The sequence below is a fragment of the Aplysia californica genome, unplaced genomic scaffold, assembly GCF_000002075.1.
Source record: "Aplysia californica isolate F4 #8 unplaced genomic scaffold, AplCal3.0 scaffold00226, whole genome shotgun sequence".
Classification (NCBI taxonomy): Eukaryota; Metazoa; Mollusca; class Gastropoda; order Aplysiida; family Aplysiidae; genus Aplysia; species Aplysia californica.
Genome location: NW_004797496.1, coordinates 924,194 through 947,088, shown reverse-complemented (window position 1 = coordinate 947,088; position 22,895 = coordinate 924,194). Strand labels below are relative to the sequence as shown.

At 39.7% G+C, this 22,895-nt stretch overlaps 1 protein-coding gene across 1 annotated transcript in view; it reads right to left on the bottom strand.

Annotated features, from left to right (window-relative positions):
• Window positions 1–1,490: 1,490 nt before the first annotated feature.
• LOC101845775 (pro-neuregulin-2, membrane-bound isoform) overlaps window positions 1,491–22,895 on the bottom strand; it is a 133,305-nt gene continuing 111,900 nt past the window's right edge. The window contains exons 5-8 of the mRNA XM_035970152.1: window positions 15,235–15,305; window positions 11,244–11,346; window positions 9,046–9,163; window positions 1,491–7,928 (exon numbers count right to left, since the gene is read on the bottom strand). Coding sequence (XP_035826045.1) covers window positions 6,414–7,928; window positions 9,046–9,163; window positions 11,244–11,346; window positions 15,235–15,305 — 1,807 coding nt within the window. The 3' untranslated portion in view covers window positions 1,491–6,413. The remainder of the gene's footprint in view (window positions 7,929–9,045; window positions 9,164–11,243; window positions 11,347–15,234; window positions 15,306–22,895) is intronic.

The window sequence follows — 22,895 nt, the reverse complement described above, 5'->3', positions numbered from 1 at the left end:
CTATGTCATGGCCACTTGAAAGCCCTAAAAACATTCAGTGCTTGGATTTGTAGGCTACTATTACTAAAGAAAAGATTGGAAACAAAATGAACATAATATAGTATTCAGAAAAATAGCAATCTTTCACAATGGACAGTACTTCCAGCATTCTGTAACACACAAGCTTAATCACCAGTCATAAATAATTATTTTCACATATATCAATTATAAATAACTCAACTGTCTGCAACACCAGGACAAATGTTTCACATTTTAGAAAAAATATTACAAGTACAAGGTCTTGATACACACAAATAATGAACAAAGACGGACACCTCAGAACAACTTTTTAGCTCTGGCAGACTGGAATGTGGAACAAGAATGAAGAATGATGTACATAGGAACATGGATAAAACTATGATCAATGAAGTGAAATAAATAATTTTGACTGTCTTTGTACACTTTATTCTGATTGGGTCCAAAATAAAACAACAAATGTGCACAAATCACAAATACAAGCACAGAATGAAATGAAAAAAAATCTACAGTTGACTATGCTCTGCAATTACATTGATAGCAAGCCCTAAATACATGTACTTCTAAAGGATAAAAAGCACAAAGAGAAAATAATTCCAAATAGCCACTGTTGAAGTTGATGGTATGGGTATCTGTCAGTCAACAACATCGCAGCATCTTTTGACTCGCAAAGGGAACAAAATAGTAGGCAATCTAATCAGTACTGTAAAAAAGGAACAACAGGCAGTAGCAATTTAGAAAGTATTCTCTCAAGATTAATGCAAAAGAGAGTAATAAAAACAACAGTAGTGGAAATAGATGAGTAAAAGCCACTTAAAAAGAATCTCACAGTGTGGTTAGAGAACCAAAATGTTGTAGCAAGACATGGAGTGAAGCCTTTAAGTAGACAACGTGCTCAATTCTGTTAAACAATTTTGAAATTGATATTTGGCAATATCCGTATTGGTCTATGAAACTTGCAGGGTTTGGCCTTCATTAAGTGACAGAAAACATTGGCGACTGAAAGAAAACCAAGTTTTAAAATATTTGACAATTTAGAAGAGATAAAATACAGGGTTAATTAAGTAGCTTGAAAAGCTAGTTAAAGCCACTCTCTGTGTGAATCTATCTGTATACATCTTGATTTTGAGTATGAATGAATGTACATATAATCATGAAAGTTTTGACTTTGAGTAATTTCTTGCGACTGAATTTGGCTGACTTTGTACTTGTGTTGATGTTTAGTAAGCATTCAAACCCCATAAACCTTTGCAGTACCTAAATGTCCTCATTTCCATAGTCTTGTCCTGTTGAAAATATTATCAGTGTGGGAGAAAAAGTCTGTCCTTGCACGCAGTACATAACATAAATTTTTGATACTCTTAATGAAAGTAATGGTGCATGTCCTGGATAATTATGTGGACAGCAGAAATCGATCAAGCTAGGCTACTGTGAAACACAAGTTTTCTTTTCTATGTTTTAAATTTAAATTTTGATTGTAACTGCTAGGCCATGAATTTACTGGTGTTGGTATAGGGGCAATGAACAAGGAGTAGCTTATATTTATGTGAATAATGCCAGCCTATTGTATATTATGCAGAAGAAAAGATGAAAAATGGTCGACAAGAAAAAAGTTAAGATGCTGGCTGAGATTCTTGAAAATATTTGGCAGTCGATGTGTACATTTATTTCTCTAGTGCTTTGGCATTCATGTTGCTTTGAGAAGCAAAGAAAAGCGATAGGCCTACACTTTCACCTTGGGCTTTCTAATTGATATCAACAAGAATAGGAAATGCCTCCTCTTATTGCAAATCGAAGCAATGGGCAAAATAAGAGAGTGAATTTTGCTGCTATGATGTACTGATCTATGAATATGTGCTTAGATGGTTTGTTCACTTTGATTTATATATTTGTACGTCTTGCTTGCTCATCTCCCACTTAAGTTTACTAATGTTCAAATAAAATTCAACATTGCCCTGACTTCACTCCATATTCACTGCCACACCCTCGCTTGCCCAGATAAAATGGCAACTTCCTCATAATAAGATTTTGCTTAAAAAAGGCCAACCTATTTGTAAAAATTCCGGGTGACATTGACTGACTTTGGTATTTTAAATTTTATGACTCCACTTTCTTTGGACTGAAAAATCTCTCTGTTTACGGGTGGAAAAGCTTTGAAAGCAATTCGTCCAATGCCATCAATAAAGAGATAAAGAATGGGGTCAAAGGGGGACAACTGCAGAAAGAGCCTGGCCATTTGGGACTGACAGTGATGACACAATGGCGGTACTTACTTTCCTAGACCAGAGCTCAGTGATGGAATGATAGTATAATATAAATGTTACTCATATTCAACAACATTGCAAACTAGATTTATGTTTATAAATATGACAATGAAAATGGAAATGGTATGAATTGAAATACGAAATGATTTAAGAATATAAGGAACATACAGTTATGTGGTGAAGCTTGTAGTTTGTGTTATTGAATTTAAAAACTTAGTACATAAAGAGCATGAAAAAAGCCTCAAGGCAACAAGTAAATCTGCCATTGTTTTATAGCCTTGCAACAAAATATGACACTACAAAAAGTAAATAAAAATGCAAACCTTCATAGTACATACCGAATAAAATGTAAGTCACAAATGAAGCAGCTCATACAAAAATAATGGCAGTGCTTTGTTCTATGTTCAGTCAATAGGAACAAATAAAAACAACAACTGAAAAATGGACAAATACATTAATTTCACAAATATTAACATAATCTTGATTCAACCATAGAATACAAAATGCACACAAGACAATGACAGAGTGGAAGGTAATCTAGAAATGAATCAGTTCTTCTTTTGTTTTAAAAAAGTGCAGTTACTTGTAAACATCTTCACTAGCTGGGTATCTTCATTTATCAAAATCTTAAGTTAATGAGCCTATAGTACAATCTGATTAAATCATGTATTGGTAAACTTAACTGTAAAACTCACTTTAAATCTTAAAATTTTGTATTCGGATGAGGCAACAAAAATTGACACACAGAAAGTTTTGGAAATGGAAATACTTTCAATAATTTGCATAATCTCATCAAGACAGCAGTGGGCCTACCATATGAAAGCAGGGATCAGAGCTTTCACTATAAGCAGTCAAATAGAGAAACAAGATACAAGAGTAAGCAATAAATAAATATTCTTTGTATTCTCCTCTCATCATCCTTTATAAAACAAATAAATAGCCATGAAGAGACTTCCAGATGTGCACTCATTATCACTTTTTGCATGAAGCTTACTAGTACAAGAGGCATTTTGGCATGGATTCAAAGGTGAAAAAAAAAAAGAGTACGGGGAAGGGGTGGGGAAGGCAGGGTGTCAACAGCTGAATGTCATGCTATGTGAACACTGCACTTGAGACTATCATTTGATAACAGAAACATAGAAGAGTAGATTCTACCTAACTCTCCTGTCAGCATCTTGACCAATGGAATAAAAACAAAAATAATGTGTGGGTGATTTATGGGTATTCACAAGGAGCATGATCACTCTACTTTGAAGATAATTCAAGTATGGACAATGACAACTCTTTGTTATGACTTGAATTCAGATCACAACATGATTTATTAAAAAAGAAACAAAGACAAACCAAAAAAACAAACAACACCTGACTGTTTACATTATAACAATCATGGCAGACAGGTCAAGTGTAGTTTTCTTTCACAGAGGATGTCTGCATTTATTATGTTATACAGATTATAATAACAGTAAAAATCACAACTGTTCATGACTAAAAGTATACAAATATTACAAAAACAAACAAGATCATGACAAGATAAATGGACACACTGTTTGACAAAATGCACATCTATTATTACATTGTAATGATACACAGATACAGTGTTGCATCTAATTCAGGCTATATTTACTATTCTTTACTACTTGACTCATATGGCTCAATGCAAATGAAAATGAGTGAAAAAACAAATTTTAAAAGAAACCTGACTTAAGTCAGAATATATTCATCTAGAGCTTTTAAGCATTTCGTCTCCTGTCAGAGAAGACAAAAGAAGGAAAAGTTAGCACAATGAAACTCACCATGATTCTCACCCTGTTTTTCAAAATGCTGAAATGGTGTAAGAAACTACGAAGGATTTCCTCTTGGCAAGAAGAAAGAATTTCAAATAAATTTATAAAATACAACAGAAAAGAAATTCCACCCCAAACCCTCTTCAGCTTGCAAAGAAAACAAAAAAGAAAAAGCCACAACTCAAAACTCTGAAACCAGTGAATTTGATTGAACAGCCCCAAAATGCAGAGGGTTAGACCACAAAGAACCAAAGGCTTTATGACACACCGCCAGCAAAGTTGCTGTTTGAAATATTAAATACATATATCTCAGCATTAAATGTTAAAAAAGCCCAACTTGAAATAATTTGAACTTACCTGTACAGCTTAATCACAGATAATGCCCATGACATAAAATACTCCAATAATGAAGTAACAGATACTTCTGAGTAATTTTGAAATACAAGTATAAAATGCTCATCAAATAACTTTGTTTTGGAAAATTTTGTCACAGATTATTATTATACAGCACTACTATGCTTTTGGAAAACATTAAATGCAGGTCTACGTATAATATTTTTTTTTATCTGAAAATTTTTTGTCTAAAAGTTGCCTTCTTTTTTTAAAGTTATTCAAATACCTGAATTTAACACTTCCTCTTGCAGTGATAGACAATGACAATGATTTGGCTCCACTATAAAAATTACCATAAAAATTTGTTTTTCCCCTGTTAAAGACTGAAATGATGCCCACTTTGCTACCTGTCTGAAGCACAACAGATTTTTTTCTCCGAAGTGTGCACAATAATGAGGCAACAACAGCTTCTCTTGAATGAATTGCAGCATGCTCCATAAGCATGTCACAAAGCAAGCCTAAAGTAGAAATAAAACTTTCTCTGGGTGATGGGGCTATGATAACTCAGAAGCCTCTTTATACAATATTTCATCACAGTTTTCATCACACATTTAACATAGTAAAGAGAGCCTTTGTTTTCCAACAGAAGTAATGCATTTTCCCATATTCCAGTGTCTGGTGACCATCGTCAATTCATATTTCAGAGCCATGCCATAAGGGTGCAGAAAATTTTCAACTACACGTATTATCCTTCATACTCCAAAACTAAGGAGAAATCACCATTAATGTTTTGAGAGCAAAACAAAATTAATGAACCTTGGGTCAGTGTAGGAAAGGTTTAGATGAATAAATCACCTAAACACACATCCTTTTCAGCATCACTTTGGTGTCTAGCATCAAAGTCCCTAGCTTGTTAGAAGTAATACATTAACCACCTGGAAAGCCTTTGATTTTTAACTCACTTTGAAACCTTTACAACAATTGTTCATGAAAGATACATTTTACTTGTAAAAGAGGAGACCAAATACTGACATATTGACTTTCTTATACACTTGCTACTGACACAATGTCTTCTCCAAGTCTCCACAAACCACTTTCTGAGCATTCTTAAACCTTTCTCAGATCCAAAATTAAAAAGTCCCATCAGTAGCGAGTAAATAAGTGAAGCAATTGATTTTAATGATAGTGTACATTAAAAATGAATAAAGATGGCTGCTACTTTCGTCATATATGTCTAGGCCAGCACCCTACAGTTATTAACTTATTTACTACATTTCTGTTCAGAGACAGTGCGCCTTGTGATTAGTGTGTGCGCGAAGAATATCACCATAATCTGACTACTTCACGGAAATGAACTAGCACCAGTTCGTCACAACCTTTCTCGACCAGAAGTGTTAGTCAGATGTGGGAGTGAGACAATGATCACATCTCATTATAGCCATGATATCCATCCAATCATTCATTCACCGAGTATAGAAGAACGCCAACCCTGGTGAAATACTGCAGTACACTGCATCAATTCAGGCCCTTTTCTTCTATATCTTATGTCCTACATTTGTCTGGATCCACAGTCAATAGTATACAACTTGGAACTGTTCTGAGCGTTTGTACAGAGTGTGTAGAAGACTCACAGGCCTTAAATATAGGCCCAAGATAGGACAATATTGTCGAGATAGAGAAACAGCCTTGGAAATGACTTGCGATACTGAAAAAATATTATGCATTAACATGACACATGACTCGTGTTTCAGCTCTAACAAAATCACAATAATGATTTTTCTTTAAAACCAGACATGTAGGCCAACAAAAGTAACCATTGTATCAGCATTAAAATGTATGCCAGACTGTAAAGAGGAAATTTGTGTTTTCGAAATAATAATCAGTCGTTAACATTCGGACATTTCCTTGGGATATGCTGTACAGGAGGCAGTTGTCTGTGGCATCAATACACCTTATAACCTGCCCCACCCCACCCCCTCACGTGCACCCCGAGTTTCCTGTACATGGCATTTTCTTATTATATTGGTATGGCTTCTTGTTCAGGACGCACATGTTTGAGTCTGTTCATCCTATCTCTTTCCTCTTCGCTGAGATTCTGGAAGTTTGGCTGACTGGACTCGTTCACATCCCACGGGGCACTGTCGTCGTCATCTGTGGGGTCGAAAGGGTTCTCCAGTTTTCGCAGCTGCAGGGGCAAGTTATCGTAGTCTTCTTCTTCTGGACTTCCGGCTAATGTACTGTTCATCTGACCACAACTGTTCCCGCTCACATGACCCGAGGGTCTGTCGGAGGTAGATGGATTGTCCATAGAGCGACTGCGGCCCGGCTCTAAGCCTAAGGCACGACCTTTGCTGAGGAGGCGTGGGGATACATCTTCGCTCTGGTACTTTCTCATCTCCGGCCGCATGTTATACAGGAGAGGGATCGTCCCATCGTTGTATCCACCGTCATAGCTTGCCTGTCTCGAGGGGGTCGGGATGCTGTTGAAGGAACTACCAATAAGGTTTTCTTCTGAAAGATTCAGAAACTCTTCACTTATGTGTAATTCGTCTTTGTGTGGTTTGTACGGCACTTCTGACACATCATCATCGTCGTCGTCATCGTCGTCGTCGTCGTCGTCACTGTCAATGCACAGTCCAGGCCCTTTACCGTTCATCTTAGGTTTAGGATATGTGTGTGAATGAGGAGGGCCTTTGTGAATTGGGCTCTCTAGCAGCAGACGCTCCTTCTCACAGTTGTCACTATCGTAGCCAGTGCCTGAGTCTTCGTCCCGCCGCCGTCGACTGAGGCCGGGGCCTTTAGGGGAAGTGACCGCGTCCATCTCCGCGTCAGGAAGGTGGTCATTAGACGGCTGCTCGGCCCCAAGCTGGTGGTCGACTTGCAGCAAAGGCTTAACAACAGCAGCAGTAGCGGTGTCCAAATCCTCCCTGGAAGAGCTGTCATCGCGAACGCTGGCAGGAGGGGATGGGAATGATGATGGGATGTGGGAAGTGGGGCTGAACCGGTCGCCTACAGGGCCATGTCCTTCTAATTGCTTCGGTGGCGAAAAGCTGGGATAGGATGAGGAAGTGGGTGGAGGAGGACTTTGATATGGCGGTGGGGGTGGTAAATCGACAGAGTCGCTGGGCTCTTGGCGCGTGCTTGCATCAGCAAAACCATTTTCAAGTTCGGTGGGCTCTTTCATCTTGCTAATCGGTTGCATTTCAAAACTCTCCACCTGCTCCTCTGGATTTTCTCTCACAGAATGATCCCGTTCTTTCCAGAGCGGAGAGGTCGGCTCGCAGTTGTCGTAGGAAGAAGCCACAAGGCGACCACGAGTCATCATGTCGTTATTTGATTCCGTCCGGGGACCAGAGCGAAGAGTGGGTGGTTCTTGAGGTGGTTGGCCGATGCTTGAGCCGTCAGGCTGGGAAGCCACGCCAGTGGGCGGCTGGTGGTGGGAGAGAAAGGACATGTTCAGAGGCTGGCCGGCTGGATAATTTGTCATGTTGGGCGATGCGGAGACGTTGATTGCTGTCAGAACAGAGGAACCCTGTAGGAAGAGAATCAAAGTTGAAGATGTTTCAAAATTACGCACGCACAATTAAACCCCGAAAACACTCTTCACCGCAATTAATCATCTACGGCCAAGCCTCTATGGTAGCCACTTAAGAAAAAAAACAACCCCTCTTGATCTACCAACTTTCTACCATTACGAAGGCCATCACTACAACCTCTGTCATACACTACTATCACTCTGTATCATCCCCCAATAAGATAATAAGATATACTTTAAAGAGTTCAAGGAATGAGTCTTGTCAATTTAACCATTTCAAAACAAAACAGGGACGTTTAATTTTAACTGACATTTTCTTCGAAATCCGAGTAAAACTTTTTTGTCAAGAGCAATGAACATAAAGCCCTGTCCTTGTAGGGTTTTAAAATGCCAGTCAGATAAACATATAGATTGGAAGAATAGAGATAGGTCCGTTGAAAAGAAATAAGTCTGAGAGTTTAGTTTTTAAAAAAATATATAATCTAATATCGGATTTGAACCACATCATTGCAGGCTATTCAAATATAGCCTACGAAGCTCAGGGAGCAAATTTTTCAGGAGAGTGAAAAAAAAAGCTTAATTCTTTAAAAAATATGGCACCTGCATCGTATTTTTGGTGCACATTTCTTGAGTTTCGACAAAATATTTCCTGAGCACATGTAACCAATATCACCGATTAAGAAACTGCCATTTTTTTTTCAATCAATACGTTTAGCTTAGTACATCTGATGAGCTAGCCACCGATAGGAAGAATAACATGAGGAGCGATTACAATAAGAAGGCAAATACTTCATTCTGTTTAGATACTTTAGAGAAAAGGTCCTCTTAAAATTTCAGCTGAGCACGGATGACCATTCACAGAACGTGACTGCACGACCATCCGCAACAACAGTACAGAACTTGATTTCCTATCACGCCCCAATCACTTTAAATCATCATAATTGTACAAAGCAGATATTAAAACAGTTATGACCTATAAATATCATCATCATCATCATCAACATCATCATCATCATCATCATCACCATCATCATCATCACCGTGTCTAAAAGGGCGTCAAACTCTAACAAATCCACCAGCAGTAGCCAGTGTAGACAGGCTAAAGAAAACTGACCGGCGGGTATCTGTTGCCTGCCGGGGCGTGTGCTTCCGCTACACCGTCAGCAGCCCGAGCACGTGCATTGGAATTCTTCTTGCTCTTTTGCCGCCTCCTGAACTCCTCACGGCGCCGCCTGTAAATGTGATACAACAATAGGATGATAGGATGATAGGATTTTAGGGTGATAGGACGATAGGATTATAGGACAATAGGACGATAAGGTGATACAGCGATAGGATGATAGGACAATAGTATGATAAGGTGATTTGGTGATAGGATGATAAGATGATAGGGTGATAGGGTGATAAAACAATAGTATTATAGAATGATAGCACGATGGGGTGATAAGACAGTAGAGTGATAGGACGATAGGATGATAGGAAAATAAGATAATACAATGATATGATGATAGGATAAAAAGACGGCAGGATAATAAGATGAAATAACGACAAAATGATAGGATGAAACGATGACAGGACAGCAGAATGAGAGGGTGATATGATGGTACAACGATGGAGTGATAGGACAATAAGGCAATGATCGGATGACACAATGATACGGTGCGGGTGTCAATCTTGTCGTCTATAGCAATCAGTGACATTTTCAAACTCTCTAATGATGCTCCTTACACCGTGGTAAAGTGTGATGCAAATATCTTTGATAAACCGTGCGTACAGGGCGCATTAAAAAAAATCTGTCAAATGTTTTGAGAAGAGAATTATAATGTCACTTGATGTTGAAATCCTTTCTAGACAACTTGTTCAATTTTTTAAAAAGAAATATGAATTACTATAAAAGCTATCACACCCTACCCCCCCTCCCCCCTGCCCCCCGAAAAGGAAAGAATCAGCACAATTTGCTTATACGCACGATTTCTTCATTACATCCAGAAATGTGTTTGCGAATCTAAAATAAAATTCCATCATAATTCAGTGTAATAACGACTAAATACGAGACAACTGGCACCGTTTTGAGTTGCAAGTGTAAAAGTGCGAGCATCTGTTTCTGTTTCCGACAAATTAATGCTCACGATGCCTCATGATGTTAGGTCAAAATGCCCAATGAAATTTGCGTCTTTGAGGGTTTCTCCACATGAGGTAGCAAGATGCATCATAGACATGCAGTGATTTTGATGGGCATTGAAAACCCATTGAGTTAATTTTGCGTTCATGCTCAAAATATTCTTTTTTGCTCAAACTCATGCTCGTTCGTAGTTAACAAATCAAAACGATTTGCACATGCATCGCCTTGATCCCAGTGGCATTTTAAAGGGAAACAACGTAAAAGCAACCCCCCCAAAGCAAAACGGCTTGCTGTTCACAAGAAATCAATAAACATATTTATTATATATCTTTTTTCCCCACTCACACATTACTCTTACCTAACGTTCTCCCTTAAAAGTCAACCATAAAACTTTTTAACAAGTCAGAGAAGTTATTACAAAGGATGATACTGGCGACAGTATTGTTTTTGGACCGTACATTCTTTGGTTCGTGACAAACCAGCACCCCCTTCTCCACAATTAAAACTGCCCATAATAATAATGATAATAATATGTCTTTTCTTCAGGAACAAAATTGATTTAAGTTTTGTTGAAATGCGTCATCATACTACACACGTCGTCTACCTAGTACAGCTTTACCGTATTTAGCCTGAGGCAAAATGTTGGGCGTAAATCATCTGATATAACGAGAGTGTAACATAATAATTTGTTTGTACAAAATGATCATTGAAGGGGAACGGAAGAGTCAAAGCACTGATAAAGAAGAATGGGAATGAGGGAGAGACAGATAGATAGAGATACACACACACACACACACACACACACACACACACACACACACACACAGAGAGAGAGAGAGAGAGAGAGAGAGAGAGAGAGAGAGAGAGGTGGATCTATAGATATACAGATAAATAGATAAATATATAGAGAGATGGATAAGGAGAGAGATGGATAGATAGATAAAGAGAGAAGCAGAGAGAGAGAGGGGGGGAGAGAGAGTGAGAGAGAGAGAGAGAGAGAAGAGAGAGAGAGAGAGAGAGAGAGAGAGAGAGAGAGAGAGAGAGAGAGAGAGAAAGAGAGACAGAGAGGGAGGGGCGGGAGGGGGCGATGTTGCAATTCAACATGGTCATTGATATGGAAATAGGCTAAGGTGGAGGCAATAAACAGCACCCAGCACATTACCACGGTGCTACATCTAAAAAAGACTCACTTTGCAAGGAAGTAAGATGCAATGCAAATGACGATTAAAACGAGAACTGCAATTACTATGCCGACGGTGATCAGCGTACGTTCAAATTGCAGTGTCGCTTGGCCTGAAATAGAAGGGCATGCTGTTAAGAAGTCAATCATAGAAGCCAGTCACAAGGCAAACAAAGCAAAGTTCATTCCGCATTCAGTGGAGTTAAGAATGTGTCGTGTTCTAATGCGTTGATGACAACACATTATTATGCTAAGACAGGCCCATAAGATGTTGTTTAATTTACATAATGCATTTCAAGGTGTATGAGACTCTCAAAAATAGATGTTTAATAAAAGGTCAATTATATTGCTTGGCAAAATACAGAAGTGTTACTAATGTTTTACAAAACAGTAATTTTTTTTTGCAGAACATACTATTTGGTCAGTTCTACTCTGACCGCTTAAAAATCCGAACAAAAACATTTCACACTACGTAAATCTAATCATAAATGATTGACATAGTCTTGGGGAAAAAACAAAACCAAATTAAACAAAACAAAACAAAACAAAAAGGAGAACATTGGAAAACCCCAGAGAAACCCAAAGGGAGGAAAGAATGCAATGCTTATGATGTAGATCTAGGTCTGTACTCATACAGCTGGTCTATATGCACACATCTAGGATCTTTCTTTTTGCTGACGCGTCAGATTGCCCTATTGTTGAGTTGACATTGCCGATAAGCTAGGAAAGCCACTAGTCGTATTTGCAATTGTTTTGACAGTATATCTCGCTAAAGTAAAGATACTAACGTTAGATCAGCGAGAGAATGATTTTCAAACATGAATAAACTCAATTCACATTTCTGAATATCATCCTATGTTTGATTGTTTCTGGTGCTGTTGTAGCGATTGTTGTTGGTGGTGGCGTGAAACTGGTAGTGGTTGTGCTGGGGGGGGGGGGGGTCTATTTTTGTGGTTGTTACTGTTGTTGTTACTGTTGTTGTTGCAGTTGCTGTTGTTGTTTTGGGTTAGCATTTTTCCCAGTGGGGGTGGGGTTATTCTTCGGTTTAATATATTTGACCATTACAAACTTATGCAATTTCTTTTCTCCCTTAGGCGTAGTACTGGTTCATCATTGCAAAAGTAATTTTGAAATAACTGGTAAGAATAGAATATTATATCAGAGGCACTTTCAAGAGCAGCCTCGTAATGTTATTGTTAACTTGTATGGCGGAACCACTCAAAGATCTCACAAAGCGAAGGAGGACTGCAGAGACTTTACTCAACTGCACACGAGGCAAGGGAATGGCTGGCAGTTGTGTTTGTATTTCCTGGAAGGCAAAACGAGTTTGACCTTTCCGAAGCACGGTCTCCATAATGATCCACGCGTGTATTTACTTCTTCTTTCGTTCGAATTCTAACCTCGCATTACTGCAAATAGATTCCGGGGAAAACTGGGATCTATCAACACATCACAGTGGCGTGGCTACGCCAGAATTTCTCAGCAGACTCTGAACTCCAGACTAGACTACATTCATCCCCCCTCTCCATCCCATATTTCCTCAGTTCTTCTGTCTATCATAGAACCCCTTCACGAGTCTTACACTCCCGTACTGCAGCTGAATTGTCAAATTTCGAGCTTCTACTCGAGGTATATTTGCTCCTCATCATTAATATTCAGTTTACTTCGAAAAAATATTTTCATAGTGTTCTGGATTAATACAAATGACTAGAATCAGTTTTCGCCTTATGCAATCTCTTTAGCTTTTCCCCCTTCAAGTGCGTGTATTTAGGTGTGTTTGTTTATACGATATGGTGTATGAGCGTGTATTTGCGCGTAATTGAGCGTGTGGATGCGTGTGTGTGTGTATGTGTGTGTGTGCCTTTGTGTGTGTGTGTGTGTGTGTGTGTGTGTGTGTGTGTGTGTGTTTGTTTGTTTGTGTGTTTATGTGTGTGAGGGTTTGTGCGTTTCGCTTTTATTTTTTTAAAGTGTGTGTATATGTGAGCAAAGGCAGGGAAGGGAGGGCTGGGATTTTGAACTGTCAGTTATCATAACCTAATGTGTACTGTTTCTTTTTATATTTGATATTACATTATATCAGGAGTATGTGAATCGTTTCTTACTTTGCGCCACCCCTCCCCCCTCCCCTCCCCACCCTAACTTTTCCGACACAGATCGCCGTCTTGTGACTCATTCACAAACCTTTCCCACTGGATATACAATCACGCCCTGGTTACCAAGCGCGTGCCTATTCTTTTTTGTTTTAGTAAGCATTTAACGGCACTAACATACGTAGGCCGTAGAAGTGTCGAAGATTACATAAAAAGGGGGGGATAAAGACGTTAATTATTTGATAGGACAGAAGGAGCAAACCACACCATAGCACCCGCCAACCACCCATATTCCTAGTCTGAGCCGCAAAGAACAACTCGACAAGAGATACAAGAAGAACTTAGACGATTGACAATACTAATGACACTTTTAACAAATGATACGCTTTTGGGGCTTTCCTAGCAATTAATAATTGAGCATCAACATTGTTTCTTCAGTGATCTGTATTGAAAAGTTGGTGTATAAAAATATTTATCTCGTTGCTGTGTGTAGATCCCGTCTTCATTTAAGTGTGCATGCTTTTTTCTAAAGTAATTTTCAATAAGATTTCATGTTTCTGGGTGAAAAAGAAAAAAGGAACCTCTTTAGCAGCTGCGGAATTAGTGTATAAAAATATTTATCTCGTTGCTGTGTGTAGATCCTGTCTTCATTTAAGTGTGCATGCTTTTTTCTAAAGTAATTTTCAATAATATTTCATGTTTCTGGGTGAAAAAGAAAAATGGAACCTCTTTAGTAGCTGCGGAATTTTCCTCTTTCACGCAAGTCATATTTGAACAAGAATGTGTGTGTGTGTGTGTGTGTGTGTGTGTGTGTGTGTGTGTGTGTGTGTGTGTGTGTGTGTGTGTGTGTGTGTGAGGGAGAGAGAGAGAGAGAGAGAGAGAGAGAGAGAGAGAGAGAGAGAGAGAGACAGACAGACAGACAGACAGACAGACAGACAGACAGACAGACAGACAGACAGACAGACAGACAGACAGACAGACAGACAGACAGACAGACAGACAGACAGACAGACAGACAGACAGACAGACAGACAGACAGACAGACAGAGGAGGGGGTAGAAAAAGGGGCGGGTTGGAAGAAGAGATGGAAGAAGGGGGGAGGGGGGAGACAGATAGAAATCAGGATGTTATGGCTACTAATACATTGGTATAGTTGTAAAGGAAAACCCAACAAACAAACGAAAAATAATCAAACAGAAAAAAAAGAAAATGAAAAAGAAAGCTAAAATTAAGCAAGAGCGAGTTAGGCGAGAGTCAAGCTTGTTAAAATGTTAGAGGCTAAGCGTTTCTCCCAGGTGGTAAGATGTACCTTTCTAAAACAGGTTCAAGGTGAAGCCTATTTTGTAAAGTGAAGTGTCAAACAGACCTACGTGCAGGTGGTTTCTGCTAACAGAGTGCGAACTAGCTACCTATCAAGTGCGTAGAATCGTTGAAATACATATCAACCTTTTAAAATTAACACTATATTATTCTCTTGTTTATTATAGAACTTTTACGTCTTTTAAACGTACAGAAAGCTGTTAAAATTTACCGAGCTAGGAGCTTTAACTGATATTCCTCTCTGAGAAAACGAGAGGGAAGGAACGTACGGACTTCAGTTTATAGTCGAACCCCACTCACTGACTGAGCATAACTGATGCTGTTTCATAGCGCAAAGAAATAAAAGACAAGAGATTAACAAAATAAATGATAAGTAAATGTTAACTCAGTGAACTGCCAGGTTTAGAGCATAGCTTTTAAAAGAGAAAAATTAAAAGCCAAATAAAATGGACCAAAAAAAAACAACCTCTACAAAAACTAACAACTCAGCGTGAAATATCTGTTATAACTGAAGCTGCAAATTATGAGATAATCTAATTTGAGTTGACATGAATTCCCTGCTGCCATAAACGTCTCTTGGACGATACATACGCATATAGTCTTCACGCACGCCGATAGCATCGAGAAGTTCGCATCTATGCCCCGCAAACTGTTCGCGACACCTGTAGCAGGAGAGGAAAGCAGATAGGATGGTGGCTAGATAAGTGGACGGATACAAAGGCGAGTAGGTAGGTAGGTAGGTAGGAAGGTAAGCAAGCTGGGTAGTAACGGCACATCAGGCCTCCTGCTGGAAAAAACATCCTCTTGCCTTGAAGGGTTGCACACTTTCACAAAATTTTTTGTTGCCTTAATCTGAATCGTTCCGTTTTGTGACGATCCCCCCACCCTCCCCTCCTTCAATAAAATACATTCCCTCATTCCATCAAAAAGTGAAAAATGTTCAGATTACATTTACGCTTACTCTAACATTGGAAGCATGAGTAGTTAGACATATTAGGGATTTGATACCCTTAATGTTCTAAAGTGTACAGAAATGCACAACCGAACAGTGCACGATATGTCACAACTGCCGCCCCCCCCTCCCCTCCCCCCTCCAAACCAACCACCTTTTCGACAAACCGTTCCTGTTGATTTTGTGAAAGTATGCAACCCACTTTCAAGAAAATACGTCGTTTATGATCCGTGCCAGGGCTGCGCTGTTGTCTGAAAGAGGAATCAGGGGGCAAAACAAGCAGGGTATAGGGGGGTGCGGGCACGGGCACAGAGGTACCCGGGGAAAAGCGAAACAGACGGCAAGGGGCCGAAAGTAGGCTGCTATATTATTTGCGACGCAGCGCAGTGCAATGATGGGAATAAGTGTGTTTGTTCACATGGGTTGTTAAGATAGACATCCACACATCTGTGCAGTAAATACTCGAAAGAATATGAACAAAGTGGGGGGGGGTGGATAAGGGGGTGGGGCTAAAATTCAAGAGCATGGGGAAAGGAAAAGGGGATAGAATCAGATATTGTATCTATTACAATTTAATATTGAGGTATTATGATACATTTTTTTAAAAGACACAATTTCTCACTACTTGAGAAGACAGGGACAGGATCGTCCAGATACGGGACACTCAAACAATTTACGTTTTTATTCAAATTTTGCTTTTAAAATAATTGGTTTTGACCAACAGGTTCAGACACTTAGTCTTTAAAACACATGGAGCCATAATGAATTCCACTGTTCACTGGATTGAAACGGACAAGAACGAGAAGAAGATAGCGTTTTGGTTACATCTCTTTACAGAGTTTCAGAGTCAGGCTGCACAAAATTCAAGTCTTTGCAAAGAGTTCAAAGTTCAACACAGGCGTTATATTATTAGTAGTTTGTTATATATGCGGTTTGTTTATAATGGTATAATAATAATACTATGGTGTATGCAGTCAGCATCAGGGAGCTACACAGAATTTTAGTAAACCGATTTTTTATTCCAGTGCGGAGTTGGTGAAACCACACGCCTGACACACTCCACGGAACAAGCAATGGTATGGTTGTTAAATAGAACACAGGATGAAATGGATTTTTTGGCAGGGCGTGATGAAGTTGCCAAGAGTATACATGATTGAATCGTTAATCAACAATGCACGTGTTATGCACTCTGTTTCACAATAGAAAACAAGATATATCAGAATCAAGCTCGAAATTCCAAGTCTGTTATTAAAAGAATAGCAAGCTTAGTGGTGTCGTGGAAGATAGTTGAAGGTGAAGAGTTAAGCAAAAAACTCCAGCACGGTAGCTTAGACGACCACCAAAAAAAGCCAGAACAGCGAATGACTGTACGAGACATCTGATGGAGGCACTTGTGAAAACAAATGAAACTATTATTGTATACGATATCCGGCCTTCCTCGGTAGGTTAATTCCCCTTCATGTTAAAAAATACCATCCATGATAAGGATGGCAAAATATCTCCCCCCCCCCCCCCCGACCCCAATATATATATTATTATATATATTATTATGCTGTCATATTTTCTCAAGCAGCAATTTCTAAAAAAAGCGCTGACGTTGATACAAGTATGTGCTCTGATCATTACAAGTTATATACATTGGTGTATTGGGGCGTAGATTTACAGCAACAGTGTTGTCTTTAAAAATATGTTAAAAAGAAGGCAAGTTAACGAAACGAACAGAAAGACCTCCATCAGAGTCAACAGCCCTGTCGCTAACCACGGTATTTCAGAATGGTAGGCTATGAGAGTTCAACTGCAAACTGCTAGGAAATAAAAAAAAAAAAAGAAACGGAAAAGATAACTTCTAGTAAAGAAAAGAGCCAACAAAGAACATTTCGAGAGAAGGCCATGTTGAAGAATATCTGTGCCCACCCCCAGCCTTCTAAAGACTCGAGGATACAGCGGTGGGCGGGGCTTGGTTGTCTTGGGGCGTGGCAATCACTAGATCAGCTGCTGCCGGGTGCTACGCCGTTGATATAACACACCTTGAAAAGTACAGACACAATCATTAAAGATTATGGGGAATAACAGCGTTCTTACGACTCTTCTCATTTTCATCTTCGACTCTCGCGTTACATTCAGTTTTGTTTTGTATTTTCTCAGTTGTTCAAGATTCAGTGAATTATAATATTTCTTTTCTGTCCTTCGAAAGAAGTGTTGCGACTCATTTGAATCTTTTACTTACACGTTCCCAGAGGATTTGGGTCAGGTTAAAAAAAAAATCGATTTTGAGTTTAGAATAGGAAAAAAGAGTGACAATGTTATTGTTACATCTACTCAAAAATAGAGTTGAACATTTTTATCTCCTTCCAAGTTCGCATTTCCGAAAGATTAAAGTTGTCCCTTAAAATCTCGACAGCGACGCTAAATATTCTTTCATCTTTCTCGCGATCAATAAGACGGAAAACTCATAACAAAAATATTCCCCAGCAGAACACTCAACTCGGCGTCCATCTGAGACAATCTTATACTTCAACGGACGGGTAATGGAAGTAAATGAAATCTTCGTCAGCGCCTCAATATCCGATTTGCAAAATTCGCGAGACAGGTGACAATTCGTTATCTGCGATTTCACGCTTGGAGGTGGAGCTCGACAGATTTCAAAGCAACACCCTAACCTGATTGGCTAGAGGTAGGTATCTAATCTACGAAAAACCTCATCATAAAAAGTGGACTAAATCTGTATAAATGGTCAGACGAAATTTTTGCGACTGTATACAGAATTGTGAACCTACAATGGAAACATCGTCGTGTCGATTTTGGCGCAATTAACGGGTAAGTGCTTTTACCGATGTGAGATAGAAACAGATCATGGCCGAAGATACCAAAGGTAAGGGAGAAGCGATGGGTATTTAAAGATCACTGTCTCATTGTTGATATATTAAATTGTCATGGTTAAAAAGCATGACGAAAGCACTTAGTGCTATACAAAGTTACCAATCAGCTTCTGTGCTGTTTTTATATGTATATATTTAGTGCTTTTGTGGGGGGGGGGGGGGGAGGGGAAGAAGGGGGTGTGTGTATATCACTGTTGAAAACAACATCCATGTTCGGTGAACTTTGGTAACTATACCTGGAATCAGCCTTTGTTCAACTGGGTCAAAAAGAGCCCTTTTCCCATTTCAGCTCAAGTGTAGGATAAACTACAGTTCACATTTGAATCCAGAAGCTACCACTTACTAGGAATCAATGTTAAGCAGCTGCCATGCGTTCACAAAAACCACATGAAATAGGATGAATATTAGAGGGAATGGTTGTTGATGGCAGTAAGTGAAAAATGAAACCAATGCGTAAACTGAACAACAACGTTCACCCCAGAGCGCCGTAGGGAGGTCAAGCAAAATGGTAACGACGTCTAAGATTTCTATGTGGCGTGGCGTGAATGGCTAGACTCATCGCTAGCCTACAGCTGACAACCTGTGCACAAGAAGCGATCTTTTGCATTGGCAGGGCGGGATTTAGTACAGGCTATTTAATCAAATTTTATTTGGACGGTAGTAATGGTTTGGAGGTGGGGAAGGATGAAAAACAGCATCACGCGAGGACAATAAACCAATAAACGAGCAAATGGATGGAGAGTCAAAACTAAATAAATCGAGGCCAAGGCAACGAGGGGGCATAACCATTCCGATTCGGCTGTAAGTGTTAATAATGCAACTTTGTTCTACTACGACGATGTTGACGATCAGAGGGACATCATCCACTAGTCTAGAATGCCACAAAGACACCATGCCCCGCCCACCTCGGAGTATCAACCCGGGCTTCCCCATACCAGGCTTATAGATCGTAGAGTCTGCTTCCTCCTTCTCACAGCGACTCCCGTCATAATTCTTGGGGCACCTGCAGTAGCGAGAGAATGAGAAACAGGCGCAACTCCACAATTAATACAGTCGTGTGGAAACTGTCAATGAGTTTTATCATTTTTTTTCTCTCACTCGCCGGGACGGGAGGGGTGATGGAAGGTAGCACAGACGAAGTTGTATTGTGGGAACAGATAATTAACAGAAACAAACTCAAGCCAATAGCCAATAAACAACCAACACACAAAGAGGTGAGCACACCAAGTTCAAAGAGACTACAGGGTAGATTCCCGCTTGTGTGGATGCCTCTGGCTGAAATATTAGACGCTGAAATATTGGAGAAAGACGTGAGTTGGAAAGAATATCACAAACAACCAGGAGGGGCGGGTGAATGAGGAGGGAGGGATGATCAAACAAGGGATTTGGAGATGTGGGATGTGCACAAATAATTTTCTGAGCCCGAGGATATGACGTCTGTAATTTGAGCGATTTTAAACTATGAGAGCTCTTTTTAGTAATTTGAATCATTTTTAATGTTGAAAAATTTGGTAATTTGCAGTAAATACTAATTTTATGAAGTGCTTTTCTTCGGCATCTTGTTATCATATTATCTTCTGTTTTCACGTTGAACGTTATATCCAAAGCGAAGTTTCATTTCAAAACTTCGAAATTGATTCTTCTCATCTTACTTCCTTATACTGTGATCTGTACTTGCACTATCACCAACTTTGGATTATCAATGAAAAATTATTTTTTTTCTGTTTGTGTTATTCTGTTCAGTAGTCTCCCTGTGCGATCTGAACGCTTGCTGGTACTTTAGCACTACAGATTGATTAAAAAAGACACCGAAAGCTTTTCCTAGCTACACTGTAGGTTAGGTATCACTGGAGAAAAACCCATATCCAAAGGTGTCAATGAGTAGAAGAGATAAATATTGTCATGCTGGTTGCGATGGCGATATTACTATTACTTTCGAGTCCCCGAAAACAGCACAAAGAGTGCAATAAGATTATGACGTATTGATTTGTGTGTCCTTTCATAGAACGATTATACAACCAATGTCAGTAACTCAGAGGACTCCAAAGTATTAGCATTCCACGGGACTTAATGGACAATAGGTGAACACTGCTGCTCGTTCCTCCTCATCAAACGCATGCATGTTTCAAGGGGACGTGACGTGTCAGCTCATCAGTATTGCTCATCGCAACCTCGCAGATATATTACTTGGTAGATGGGTAGGCCTAAAGTCGAAGTGAATAGGTTGAGGACATTGTGATATGGGGAAATGTTGAAACATTAGTGATGGGAAGCACAGTAGCCATGCAACAGGGACAGACAGAGGGGCTCATTCTCTTTGCAGTCATTGTTATCATCATAATCAAGATATTCGTCGTTCTCATCATCATAGCCATCAAGGTACACGGAAAATCTGCTGGACTATTACCGACGGGTTCTGTTATGGTCTCTCTGACTTTAACCTCACAGCGAAGACCGTCGTGGGTCCTGGGACACCTATAATTGGGTTACAGAATCACATCAACGGTAATGGCCTTCCAGGTAAGGATGAAACATGATAAAAGCATTTCCCACCCGGACATAGCATGACTGGATATCATGAAACAAGCATGGCAATAAACGTTAAAGAATGAAGTAAACATATAAGACATAGCTAGGGAATATAATTAAATAATTAAAACAATAAAAACAGCAATAATCAACAAAAATGTGCACTTAAGGGCTGTTTTTTCAAGCATTCTTACAAACATTTGACATACGTGAATTCTCTATGCTGTATTCCACATTAAACAAAAGCACCAATTTGTCCAATTTCACTTTCAAACATTCAAGTCTAAGCTCACTGACAAGTATACCACACACTGCATTGACCTTTAAAAAAACAACAAATAAACTGCACGCACAGACAGAAACAGAACAAAATAGAAAATATTTGTCTGGAGCTTGAGTTTTGAAAGATCAAATAGAACTCCAATAGAAAGAGAGACATTCGCTCTTGAGGAGTAAAGAAAAAAGAAAGCTGGGAGGGTGACTACAACTGGCAACAAATGTCCTTCAGAGCAAACAAACGGCTTCACATAGCTACACTCAAGAGGGCACGTTTGCTTCATACCAGTAAGGAAAGGACAAATCTAAGGAGAAAGCAGACACTGAAGACACACCGAGATCGTAAGGTTGGAAAGCCAAGAGTCGACGTCTCCCGGAATGTTTTGACGCTTGAAGAGCCTCATGGAAGAAGTCTGTACCATTCAGACTATTCGTCGAAATCAGAGAGAAAAAAAAAAAAAAAAGAGAGAGAGAGAGAGAGAGAGAGAGAGAGAGAGAGAGAGAGAGAGGGGGGGGAGAACATTGCTGGAAGCTGAGCCAATACAAGATATTCTTCTTCTCTGTCCAGTCTGTCAGTGGCATACAACAAACCAATTTCATCATGGGAAACTGTCTTCATGTAACCTAGAGAACTACAATGTTCGGTTTTACATCACTCGCAGGCGAAAGTAGGTTTTGAATGCCCTCCTTTTTTCACTAAGCTCAGGGATGCAAGCAAGATGAATCCATGAAAGAATCATGGGCTGACGAGATAAGCCTCCCATTTGCAGGGACGAGAAAAGGGCTTGACGAAGAAGAACACTCCCCCCCCCCTAATTAAAAAAGTGAAAACAATCACCAACACCCACTTTCAAGCCTTGTTTTCTTCATTCCTTATCCTTTCGCAAAATGGACTTTCTCTTTACAAAGGGCAGTAAATTGGGGTAGGTGGGGGCACTACTGACGTGGAGTATCAAAACAATATTTAAAAATAAAACACTCTTCTGGAAAGTAAAGTGCTTGCTCTTTTCCCACATTGAAGAAGATCGACTAAGTCTCATCTCGAATGTTTCGGCTTCCTTAACGACGCAAAGTTCAGAAGAGTTTGCAGTTCTGGCACTGGTCCCAGGTACGGGGCCATTTGAGTGAGAGATCTGTTGTAATGGCAGACGGAGGGAATGAGAAAGGTCACCGTGCTACGGGAGTGGGGCTCAGTGTTTTGGATCAGCTGAGAGAGCAAAGGCCATTTTGGCGGGAAGAAAAATACAATGAGGACGGGGTAGAGGAAAGACATGGAGGAGGCGAACTGGGAGAAGTGTGAGATGAGTTGTTACGAGACACATCGAAGGGCAAAACAAAACAGCAGTGCCATCGACAGGGTATCTTCCCAGGGCTACCCAAAGGTGAACTGGGTGCAACAGGGACCCAGAGAGAACGACATTCACGAACGACATTCGCAAACAGCAAATGCGCAGTTATCCGCATTGTTTAGTCCATGTTGATAAGATTGAGGTTGGCGTTCATACTCGCTCCAAAATACTGGTGATCCAGAGTAAGTTCTGAGAACTCATACAATGTGTGTGTGAGTGTGTGTGTGTGTGTGTGTGTGTGTGTGTGTGTGTGTGTGTGTGTGTGTG